The sequence below is a fragment of the Centroberyx affinis genome, unplaced genomic scaffold (assembly GCF_046629955.1).
Source record: "Centroberyx affinis isolate AG114_WGS23_722 - 3 ecotype Tasmania unplaced genomic scaffold, CSIRO-AGI_Caff_v1 ptg002920l_1, whole genome shotgun sequence".
Taxonomy (NCBI): domain Eukaryota; kingdom Metazoa; phylum Chordata; class Actinopteri; order Beryciformes; family Berycidae; genus Centroberyx; species Centroberyx affinis.
The window spans coordinates 220,001-231,042 of record NW_027281042.1 but is presented as its reverse complement, the minus strand read 5'-3'; the positions used below and the strand labels follow the sequence as shown (position 1 = coordinate 231,042).

At 44.4% G+C, this 11,042-nt stretch overlaps 1 protein-coding gene across 1 annotated transcript in view; it reads right to left on the bottom strand.

The window, feature by feature from the left end:
• Positions 1-623: 623 nt before the first annotated feature.
• Positions 624-11,042, bottom strand: part of LOC139658504 (NBAS subunit of NRZ tethering complex-like) — a gene marked incomplete at its 3' end in the record, with an annotated part of 17,403 nt that continues 6,984 nt past the window's right edge. The window contains exons 7-14 of the mRNA XM_071536621.1: positions 8,680-8,813; positions 6,626-6,759; positions 4,638-4,736; positions 2,424-2,562; positions 2,241-2,306; positions 1,951-2,079; positions 1,402-1,465; positions 624-817 (exon numbers count right to left, since the gene is read on the bottom strand). Of these exons, the coding sequence (XP_071392722.1) occupies positions 624-817; positions 1,402-1,465; positions 1,951-2,079; positions 2,241-2,306; positions 2,424-2,562; positions 4,638-4,736; positions 6,626-6,759; positions 8,680-8,813 (959 nt within the window). The remainder of the gene's footprint in view (positions 818-1,401; positions 1,466-1,950; positions 2,080-2,240; positions 2,307-2,423; positions 2,563-4,637; positions 4,737-6,625; positions 6,760-8,679; positions 8,814-11,042) is intronic.

The window sequence follows — 11,042 nt, the reverse complement described above, 5'->3', positions numbered from 1 at the left end:
CTCTTTATGGGGGATAAAGAAGAAGGGATAAATATTTCATCATCACACGCTTCTTGCCATTATCCCTGCTAGGCGATGGTAGAAAGAGTGCACACACACACACTTTTACAGCAGCAAAAGTGTGCGCACGCACACACAGACACACACACAAGCCTAAATTCACCTACAAGATACACTAACACAACGCTACTGAACTGCAAATGCCTGCATACATAGTCATATGGGAGTCTGGGTTAGGATTTCTTTTTGTCAGACAAAATGTCCTTTTAGATTTCAGTTATCTGTACAAATTATTAGAATTCAAGCCTATCACTAATGAATGAACAGCATGAACTCAGGCTCTTTTAACTTCATAGGAGACCCATTTCGCATCAGAAAAACAGTACTCAAATACAGTTTTTCATTCAATCATTAATAAGTAAACAAAAATTAAGTTAGATGTGATATACCATTTTATAGACCTGGATGCACAGATCAATAATCTATGAAAAACAAATAGTACAAGCATAAAAGATGCTTACATTAGTCTCACACCTATAAACTCTCTCTCTCTTCAACAGTTACCTAACCACACACACACACACACACACACACACACACACACACACAGTCTCGGTATTTACCTCCAGGCTGAGGAAGCCCCCATCGTGCGCGGCAGTGACGCGCGGCGAGGGTTCGAACCATTCGCAGGACTTTCCCAGGAGGTTACGGAGCGTCCTGACGGAGGAGACGGTGAGGGAGCCGGAGCAACGAGCCAGGATCAGCACACTGTCACTCCACCAGCTCACATCCACCAGCGGGTAGTACTGCTCCTTGTCTGGGGCAGGGCAGGGCAGGGCAAGACATACCGACAGCATGATATAGGTGTACCAATACCAGGGGAGGCTGGTCCATAGAGGATACAAAGGATAATCCTCCCCATTTTAATTAACTTCTTCTTGTTTATTCTTGAGAACAGTAGACTTAATAGCCACAATTTTTGGGGCCATAACAGTCACACTGATAGACAAACACATGCACACACAAATGCATGTGAATACACTTGTCATGTATGACATAAACACACAAGCAGACTACCACATATGCAAAACATTGACTACAGCAGAGACATTAAGCTGGCTGACATCAACTAGGAGCTTCAAACTGTCAAAAGAGAAAATACAGGCACACAGACAGGCGCATACGCACACACACACACACACACATACACACAGACACGCACACACAGGGAGGTGGTGAAGGAAACACTCTGTCTGCTAGCCTTGGCATATGTGGCTTTATGTCTAAATATCTATATAATTTGGTGAATAAGACATGTCAAAGATCATTAAATGGTGTCCAATGTGCACTGCTTGTGTCAGCAACGGAGTCGGCTGTCTTTAGTCCTTCAGGCCAAACTACCTTTTATTTTCTTCCTTCTCTCCAGCGAAGTCTTCCACTCCGGGTTGATCTCCTCAAATCCTGGCTGCAGGCAGGACCGACGGATGGAGGGACAGGATGGAGGATGGAGGAAGAAAGAGGGAAGGGAGGAGGAAAGAGATTAATCTGCTAACCCTGTTTACACTTGACGCGCACACACACACACACACACATACACACATAAACACTACTTGTTCAGACCAGTGCTGAACCAGAACATACACACACCACACAAATCAGCAAAACTGTCCGTAAATACAAGCTCTCCCTAAGCCCTAAACTGTCTAATAGGAGCACATACACACAAGCACTCACTCTCTCTCTCACACACACCCACACACACATGCACACACACGCTTGGGCCAGAGAGAGATTACATTAATACAGTCAGTCAAGCATCTAATGTACAAAATATTACTAGCACACACACTATATGCACACAGGTTTATTTTGCATTTGCAAATTAATGCACGCATGCACGGACACACTCTCTCTCTCTCACACACACACACACAAACACAAGCAGTGTACCTGTTGTTCTTGGCTCCATGTAGCCCTCTGTTTGAGGGAGGGGACGCTCCAGAGAGACAGACGGCCAGAAAAGTGGATGACGGCCAGCAGGGAGCCGTCAGGACTCAGACTCATACGGAATACACCGTCCTGGACAACACAAGCGCGCATACACACAGAAGGCACGGACACACACACACACACACACACACACACAAAATAATTAAAATGAAGAGAATGCTGGCCAGTTCCTTCCCATTAAACATTAAATGCACAACAGAGAGACAGAGAGAGAGAGAGAGGGGGGCTACCTGCTCATCTCCTTGTCTGGAAAAGAACCTGAAGCTGGGGATCCTGAAGAAACCTCTCTTCTGAGTCTAACAGACAGAGACAGCGGATGACAAAAGTGTGCGTGTGTGTGTTACATATTGCATAGATCGCTCTTGCGCGAGTGTGTGTGCTCTCCTCTACACGTGTGTGTGTGCTCTCCTCACCGCGTTGACGTCGTCCTCGTAGCTGGTGACCTGCTTGTAGTGAGGCGAGCCAGACAGAGCCCTCCAGGCCGTGATCCCGCAGCGGGAGGCCTTGGACGTGCAGTCATCCCCCGACTCACAGCCCCCCACCAGCAGCAATCTTGGAAAACAAGCACACACACACTCATGGTCACCACCTCCATCACTGTGGCCCTATAGATCAATTGGCACTGCGTAACTTTGGCACAAGGGCAGCAGGGTAAGGTAGTGAATAGGGAGGCTGTCCTTCATGTCAGCAAGCCTCCGTCCTGCTGAAGTGCCCTCAAGCAACACACTGAATCCCTGCCAGCTCCAGGGACACTGCCCCAGCGCTCCGACCTGGACAGAGAATTTCCTACGGAGATCCATAAAGTGTCATATTAAATCGCTAATTATCAAAAGGTAAAAGTGTGGCTGGGTATCAGTGGCTAACCATAATCAAGACACACAACACTTTAATGACCACAGTGATCTGTGGGTCTCCTTACACAGTGGAACAGAACAGATACAACAACAGTAAGGCAATCAGAGGGGAGGTGTGGGTGAAGCAGTGCAGTCTGGCTCAACACTGCCCCCTGCTGCATGCAACATGGATAGATAGTAGGAGCCAAGAGCTGAGGGTTCGGTTGGACAGTGATATGGAGTAAATCGGTATGTTAACAGATATCAATATCAATATCAGAATTGTGTATCTGTATGACATGATTTCAGTGAAATAGGTGTCTACATTCTACTAGGTGCTACATCTAACATCCCTGATACACATCTGCACGTTCTCCACATATTTCTGTACAGATATCGCCTCCATCTGTAATTCTGATCATGTGAATAGATTGCAGTGCATTAGCTGCACATCTGGACACATTTCTGAGTATTTGTTCTCCCATCTGTACACCTGACAATGTGAATAGCCACCAATACACACTTGGACATCTGCTTCAATTTGTAAATCTATCAGTGAAGACGCTGTATCTTTATTTATCTCATGTTTTTTTTTTTTTTTCAGTATGTTCATCTGTTGTAAGTATTTGTTTTAGTATCTCCAGTACTCTCTATTTGTCTTATTCTTATCTATATTCTATCCTGTGCTGCTGCGATGACCCAATTTTCCCACAGGGGTCATTAAAGTTTCATCTAATCTATTAGCTGGCAAACGTTTGACATTAGCTGCCAAACCATTAAGCTGCCAAAAGCAGCTGCATTGGCCAGGCTTGGTCTGTGCAGACTGAGGAGCCTTGGTGAATACAGCCAGTAAGGTCAGTGGTGTGAGCCAGACATAACTCTCTGAAACCTCTGAGAGACACGTGGCGAGGAAGGCCAAGGTCATTCTCGACTGCCCTGGTCAACCCCTGCAGACAGCAGTTTGAGCCGATGCTCTGTGGTGTTGCATTAGAGTGCCTTACTCAAGACTAAAAGAACTCATTCAGCCCCATGGCAGTCAGATTGCTTAACTTGCACATGAAATGATGTAGTGTGTTATGCCTGTAAAAGAATGCCTGCACAAGTAGGCTACCTTGTATTTTTTACTGAAGAGCGAACTTGCTCTCTATAATGCTATTGCCTCGCTTTCTTTGCTTATCAACTGATGTTTGCATGGTGTATGTTTTCTTGTGTTTTTATGTTACATGTTCTTGTCATTATTATGCGTATTTACTGTAAACCCTGTCTGCAAAGCAAATGTCTTTATGTGACAATAATGTTTGCACTGATCTGGAATGCATTAAATTTATATTCAGTTTTAGCATGGTGGACAGTATTATACATATGTGCAGTAGCATTTTGATACCATGGTAAGAGCATATTCATATTGCCTTTAGGTGCAAAATGATGAAAATGGTTGAAATCGCTCAATTACTTTCAATCATTCAAATTGCGTTGTACATGGCATCACGCGGTATCATCAGCAGCGGGCTTAGGGATGGTAATGGATTCAAAGGCTTTATAAGGATGTGGGTGTCTGAATATAAATATGAGAGAAACACTCATGGTGAAACAGTGTTCTAACAGAACTACGCTGTAAAAACTGTGGAGCCCATCAGAAAAATAATGTCTCTGGGTGTTGGGTAAATGCTACAGACATTAGGCTGCCAGTAGCAGCTTAAAAACGAAGTGTTTGCAAAATGTTCCTCGTCTTATTTTATCTATAAAGTACCCCAGGTTGATGAGGTGCTGGATTTTTGGTAGGAATTAACTTACCGGTGGCCAGGGTGATATATAGCCGAGGTGATGCCGTGGGAGTAGTGAGCGGAGAAACTGAAGCTGTGGTTCTCCTGGAAGCTCTGATTGGTTCCCACGCTGAGAGGAGGGGAAAAGTCACATGACAGACAGGTTAACTGCAAGACATACACATACATACACAAACAGTCAAAAAACACATTGCTCATGTACTGACTGGAAAGGCTGTGATACAACTGGTATCTTATTGGGAAACAGGAAAGGGCAATAAATCTCAGCAGGAATTCAAGGAGACAAACGGTAAAACATAAAATCTAATTTGAGTGGGCAACTTAAATTAGATTGGCATTAGAGGAGGTGTCATGTTATTAGTGCAGCAGTGTTGGGATATCTCACTGGGGCAATGTAAACTGCAGAGAGAGAGAGAGAGAGAGAGAGAGAGAGAGAAAGACAGGGATACACATACAGAGTGTATGCTTTGTAAACAAGATTCCCAGAGAGTTCCACTTCCTCCGGTTTTTAGTGTTCATGCCACAGTAAAGCCACATACACGTACACACAGACACACAGATAGAGAGAGAGAGAGAGAGAGAGAGAGAGAGAGAGAGAGAGAGAGAGAGAGAGAGATGACTTAGTGTCAAGGCTCAGCTATAATTCTGAAACTGTAATTCAAAGTGAATGAGCGACGATATTGAAATGTGGATGCAGTCATGTGAAGAGGAAGAGTGTGTGTGAGCTCCATATTGAAAATGAAGCTTTAAAAACAAGCCACCACTTTGAGAGTAAATCTGGTGCAAATGCCTCCCACATCTTAATTACCTCCTTACACACATGCACGCATGCACACACACACACACACACACACACACACACACACACACACACAAACACACACAGAGCTCTTGGTGGCTTCAAAGGCAGCTATTGCCATTTATCTGTCTACAACAGGAAAATAAATCAGCATTTTCCTCCATTCTCGGCAAACATCAATCTGTATGCAGAATTCAGTTATGTGAAGTCTTGGAGTGTAGGACATTGTCTGATCGATATTCTACACACACTCACGATCTCACCCTGTGTCTTGGAGTGTCAGCGGACCAAGGCTTGGTGTGATTGCAGTAATCATAATGAATGAAATAGGAAACCTCAGAAATAATGTCATATTAAATAATGCCAAATTAAAAAAGGGAGGAGAATCATTCTTGTAGATATATGTGGGCATCCATGAGCAATGTACACACACACACACACACACACACACACACACACACACACACACACACGCACACACGCACACATACACGCACACTATCAGATGTGATTAATCAAATACTCTAAACTTGTCTGTGTTTGAATAAGGATTAGCAAGCGGAGGCTTTGGTAATTGAACAAAGGTGTCACTCACCTCAAGGTTTACATAGACAAGCATGCACAATCAAGTGCTCTCATGCACGCACACGCCCACGCCCACACAAGCCTTCACAATGTTGTTAGCCAAACAAATCATAGCCCAATGAGGTTGTACTGTACCGAGGGGGTTAGAATACAAGCACTCAAATCAGATTTTAATGAAGTAGCACAGAAAAAAAAGGTTCCAAAGTATCCAAGTGAGCTGCCTACCTGAAAAATCTCCAGAATCACAATGCTGATCAACAATTATTTGTTTTTCCATTGTGCTGACTTGCATTCCAGGCAGTTTTCAAGAGTGACCACTACTTGTTTTTTATCTGCACTCTTAACAAAAAGGCTTCTATATAGTACTAGAAAACAGTTACTTAGGCTTGTACCACAGCAAAAACCTTTATGATGTTTTAAAGAGCCCTTTAAGAACATGTGAAATACTCCAAATCAGCAGGATTAAAAGAACTTTTTAAGAACCACTCTGGGTCCTTTAGTCTGATTTTACTCTGTTTGTTATTTTACCAAATCAAAAGGTGCCTTGAGACATAGATGCACTGCCCAGACCAAATAACCCGGGTCAATCAAGCAGTTTGGCTGAAGTCCCTCACCTGACTAGGTAGCTCTTGAGCCCGCCCCCATAGGTGATGACGAGCAGCTCGGCCGACCACTGAGCGCTGGCTGTGCACTCCAGGAAGATTAGGCCTGCCACTGCATAGCTGAAATCCCCTGGAAAACTCACCACCTGGATAAAGATAAAGAGAGAGAGAGAGAGACCGAGAGAGAGAGCGAGTGACACAGAGAGAGAGACAGAGAGAGACAGATCAAAGACATAAAGAAATATTACTATCGATTTATCTGAATATCTATTTGTTCCCCACCAAGTTCTTACAATGGCAAACAACAGAGATACATCATGCCAGTAGCGTTTATTAAAAAGAACATAAAATAGACAGGAAAAAGTTTGAGACAAAGAAAGTAAATAAGATGGGAGAGGGAAAACAGAACAAAAGATTAGAGAGACACAGAGAGCGAGAGAGAGAGAGAAAGTGAAGGGGGTAGAGGGGGTAGGGCAAATTTTAATTTTTCATCCGAAGATGTTTTATTTTTCTGTCAACTTGACTTTTTTGATCAGCTCCTCCAGAAATAGTAGCAAGTCACCGGTGTCTGCACTTAACAGTGACAAACAAGAGAAACAGTAGAGCAGAGGGAGGGGGAGCGAGGGTGTGTGTGTGTGTGTGTGTGTGTGTGTGTGTGTATATGCTGGTGTATGCGTGCGTGCATGTGTGGGTGCATAACAAAGTGGTGTGGCACTACAGAAATGAAGATCACAGGCACCGGAGGAGGAGTGCGGCGGGGGAGAAGGATGAGTGTCTGCACTCATCGGCTCTGACAAGGCGGATGGAGCGATGGAGGGAGTGATAGACAGATGGAAATGGAAGAATGATAAGATGGGGTGCAGAGAGTGCATGAAAGTGAGGGGTGGAAGATGGCAGATGGACTTGAAATTGCAGCGGGGAGAGTTACTGAGAGAGACAGAGACGCGAGGATGAGAGAAATGAGAGATGAGGGAGAGAGAGAGAGGAGGACCGAGGGAGGAGGGCAGAACAGCAGGCATGTGAAAAATTAAAGAGAAGGGGTGATGAAGACAGAGACACAAAAAGGAACGGGACAATATGAGAAAAGCAAGGGAGAAGAAAGACAGATGAGCAGGAGAAACAAAAGCAATAGACAATGAATGAGATAGCAGAAGTGACAGACGAACGGAGCAAGGAGGGTGTCTGACAAGGACAGGTTCTCTCTCAAAGTGCCCAGTAAATGTGTCTATGCTTAGGCAGCGGAGCAAGGCCCAACCCCCTCTCTGGAGCCCAGATTATGCAGGTCGGAATACTCATTACTCTATCAGTGTAAAGTTACAAATATAGGCCAAATCCACTGCGGTTCCTAATATCCTTTTGCCCATTATGAACACAAGTCAAATCTACTGTAGCATAATGTGTTTTTGCCCATTACCCCGTCACAGTAAAGTTATGAATACAGGCTAAATCTACTGCAGCGTAATATCTTTTTCTCTGGATAAGTAACTGAGAAGTTCTTTCTCTGCATTTTCAGAACATAAAATCAGGCTTTTACTCACTTAAATAAAAATTAAATGATGGCAGAGCGTCATGGCCTGAACTGTACTTTTCAATTATAAATCAAGGAAACAACAGGCGCGAAGTTTATATATCTATAGTCTCAATGTTTTATATCAGTGAATATCAATCAATATCAATATCAATGAATTTAGTTAGTTAGCTGTAAAATATCATAACACAACTGGCCCTCGCTGAGAATATAAGGAAATATGGACAAAATACAGACACTGAAACCCGGAGAAGCCAAATGACTGCTATAATAGCCTTAGATACGTTACACCTAATGAATTAGTATTCATATCGATTTGTACAAAGGACAAAAAAAAATGAAGTCAGGAAAGTCAGACAAAAACTAGCTGGACGGAGAAGGACTGGGGAGTGTGTGTGTGTGTGTGTGTGTGTGTGTGTGTGTGTGTGTGTGTGTGTGTGTGTGTGGGTGTGTGCGTGGGTGTGTGTGTGTGTATGTGTGTGTGTGTGTGTGTGTGTGTGTGTGTGTCTGTCTGTGGTGTAAGCGTTGGCATGGTTACCGGCGGGATGACAAAGAGTTCGCTGCCCATCAGGTCAAAGAGGCGGACGGTGCCAGTGCTGTCAGCGTAGGCCAGCAGGGTGCAGTCATGGCTCCATGCCACCCTGCGCCACTGGGGGCTGGGGTCCTTTGGCACTGCAACGGGCAATAACAATGTGTATAATAGAAAACACAGAGGTGTGAAGGCTCACACAAACAGCACACACACACAGGGAATGAGGCAGAGAGAGAGAGAGGGAGAAAGAGGGGGAGAGAGAGAGAGAGAAATGCAGGGAGCCAGAGATTCCTTATTAAACCAGATGAGAAAAGTCTCTGTGAATAATCCCTAGTGTCCTCTGGTGTGCCTATGATGAATAAGGATGGGAGAAGAAGGATAAAGCTAATGCCATACATCAACACAGTCTGTCTAAGGACCTATCCAATTCATCTATGGATGATAGCCAGAGTAATACATCTCAATAATTGTCTCTCAAACACACACACACATACACATTCATATCCACACACACACACGGTAAGAGAGGGAGAAAGGTGGGGTGAGCGAGTGAGAGAGAGCTAGAGAAAGAGAGAGAAAGAAAGAGAAGGAGATCGGAGATCATAAATTCTACTTTTATTGAAGTGTGGGCTACTGTTTTAGCCATCTGCTGGCTCAGCAGTGCTGTGAGTGTAACCATATCGCTGTGATAAAGCATGTCTCTGCCTGCTGGCACTTTCTCAAGGATTCGCTGTCATATTTCCCTCTGAGAGAAGAGCTGGGGCGGTGCGGCCGGCCCCAGATCCCACCTCTGTTTTGAATACCTGATCATCATATGAGACATTAAGATCTGAGCTGCTGAGCTGACTCTAGGCATGGGAGTTAAATGTATAGCATAAAAATGAAAAAGTATTTGCTTTTAATATAAACGTGCAGACAAACTGTATTTGTCCATAATGGGGTACAAACAGAGCTGAAAAGAATATTAAAAAAAATCTAAAATGTAACTTCTGCATGAGGTTTTCGTGGACATATTTTACTTGAAACAACTTCCAGCATAGACTTGAATTTCTGCATTTGGCAAATGACAAAAAACATAATACGCCACCACGGGTGCTGTGTGCGCTAAGCAATAAAGTTATGAAAGGGAAGTTATGTTTTTGTTGATATCACATAACAGTGCTATTGGCGTTTATTGTATTGAATTTCTTGGCTGAGAAATGCCGTTGCAACCCCTGGTGGGCAATACTGCAAACAAATGGAGGCGTCGGATATTGTCTGACTAGAATTTTAAATGAAGAACATAGAAAAGAAGTGGGAGGCGAGACGGAGAGAATGAGGGAAAGAGAGACAGAGGGAGAGAGAGAGAGAGAACGAATCAGACACCCACTGAGAGAAATAATAGCTCCCCAAATTTTAAGGCCTAACTATCAGAAAGCACCTCAGGAAGTAGGCAATTTACCACACCTTTGAGACTCTCGGCGGAGGAGGGGCAGACAAGAACATGGAACCATTAAGGGAGCCGAAGATACTGAGCACCTCTTCTGTTCCCCGATCTTCTCTTCTTGTTTTGCCTCACACTTCCAATGGCTCTCGTTTGCTCAGTCTTTCCATTTCTCTTTCAGTCTTACTCTCCAACTTCCTCCCTTCCTAGCCTCTTTCCCTCTCCCTCTCTCCCATAATGAGTTGTATATGTTGTTTTGCGGCTGAGAGGGCTCCATTTCCACATAGATGGCTTTTTTGGGGGGCTGGAAAATTGGATACTACTGTCCTGGCTTTTTTTTTTTTTTTATCCAGCCGCTGGCGGGGGCGGGAGTGGGGGAGAATTACACCCGACGACCCAATAGAAGCCTTCTATCTAAAGCCTAGCAGATGCATTTATCAGAACTCAACACTTATGAATTATGTACGGGGGTGGGAGACGACAACGCAGCAACAGGAGCAGACATCGAGAGAGTTGGGAGAGAGCGAGAGAGAGAGAGAGAGAGAGAGAGAGAGAGAGATACACAGGTGTGGGTGCATGCCACACACATTCACACACACAGGGACACACACACACACACACACACACACACACACACACACACACACACAAAGCACAAGCACATACGCATGCACGCACGCTCCTCCATTAAAAGCAAATGCCATTAAAGGCAGGATCACAGCAAAATCCATTAGGACAAATCTCCGTGAAATGAAATGAAGTAAAAGTAAAATGAAAAGGAGAGATGAAATGGAATGAAAAAGAGGAGGGAGGCCGGGGTTTACACGGGCCCAGGGGCTACCGTTATCCACACTATGAACCATTAGAAACAACGGGCCACAATGAAGACTGGCCGGAGCGGAACGAATATAAGGAGAGAGAGCGGGCATGAAGAGAGGGGCGGGAA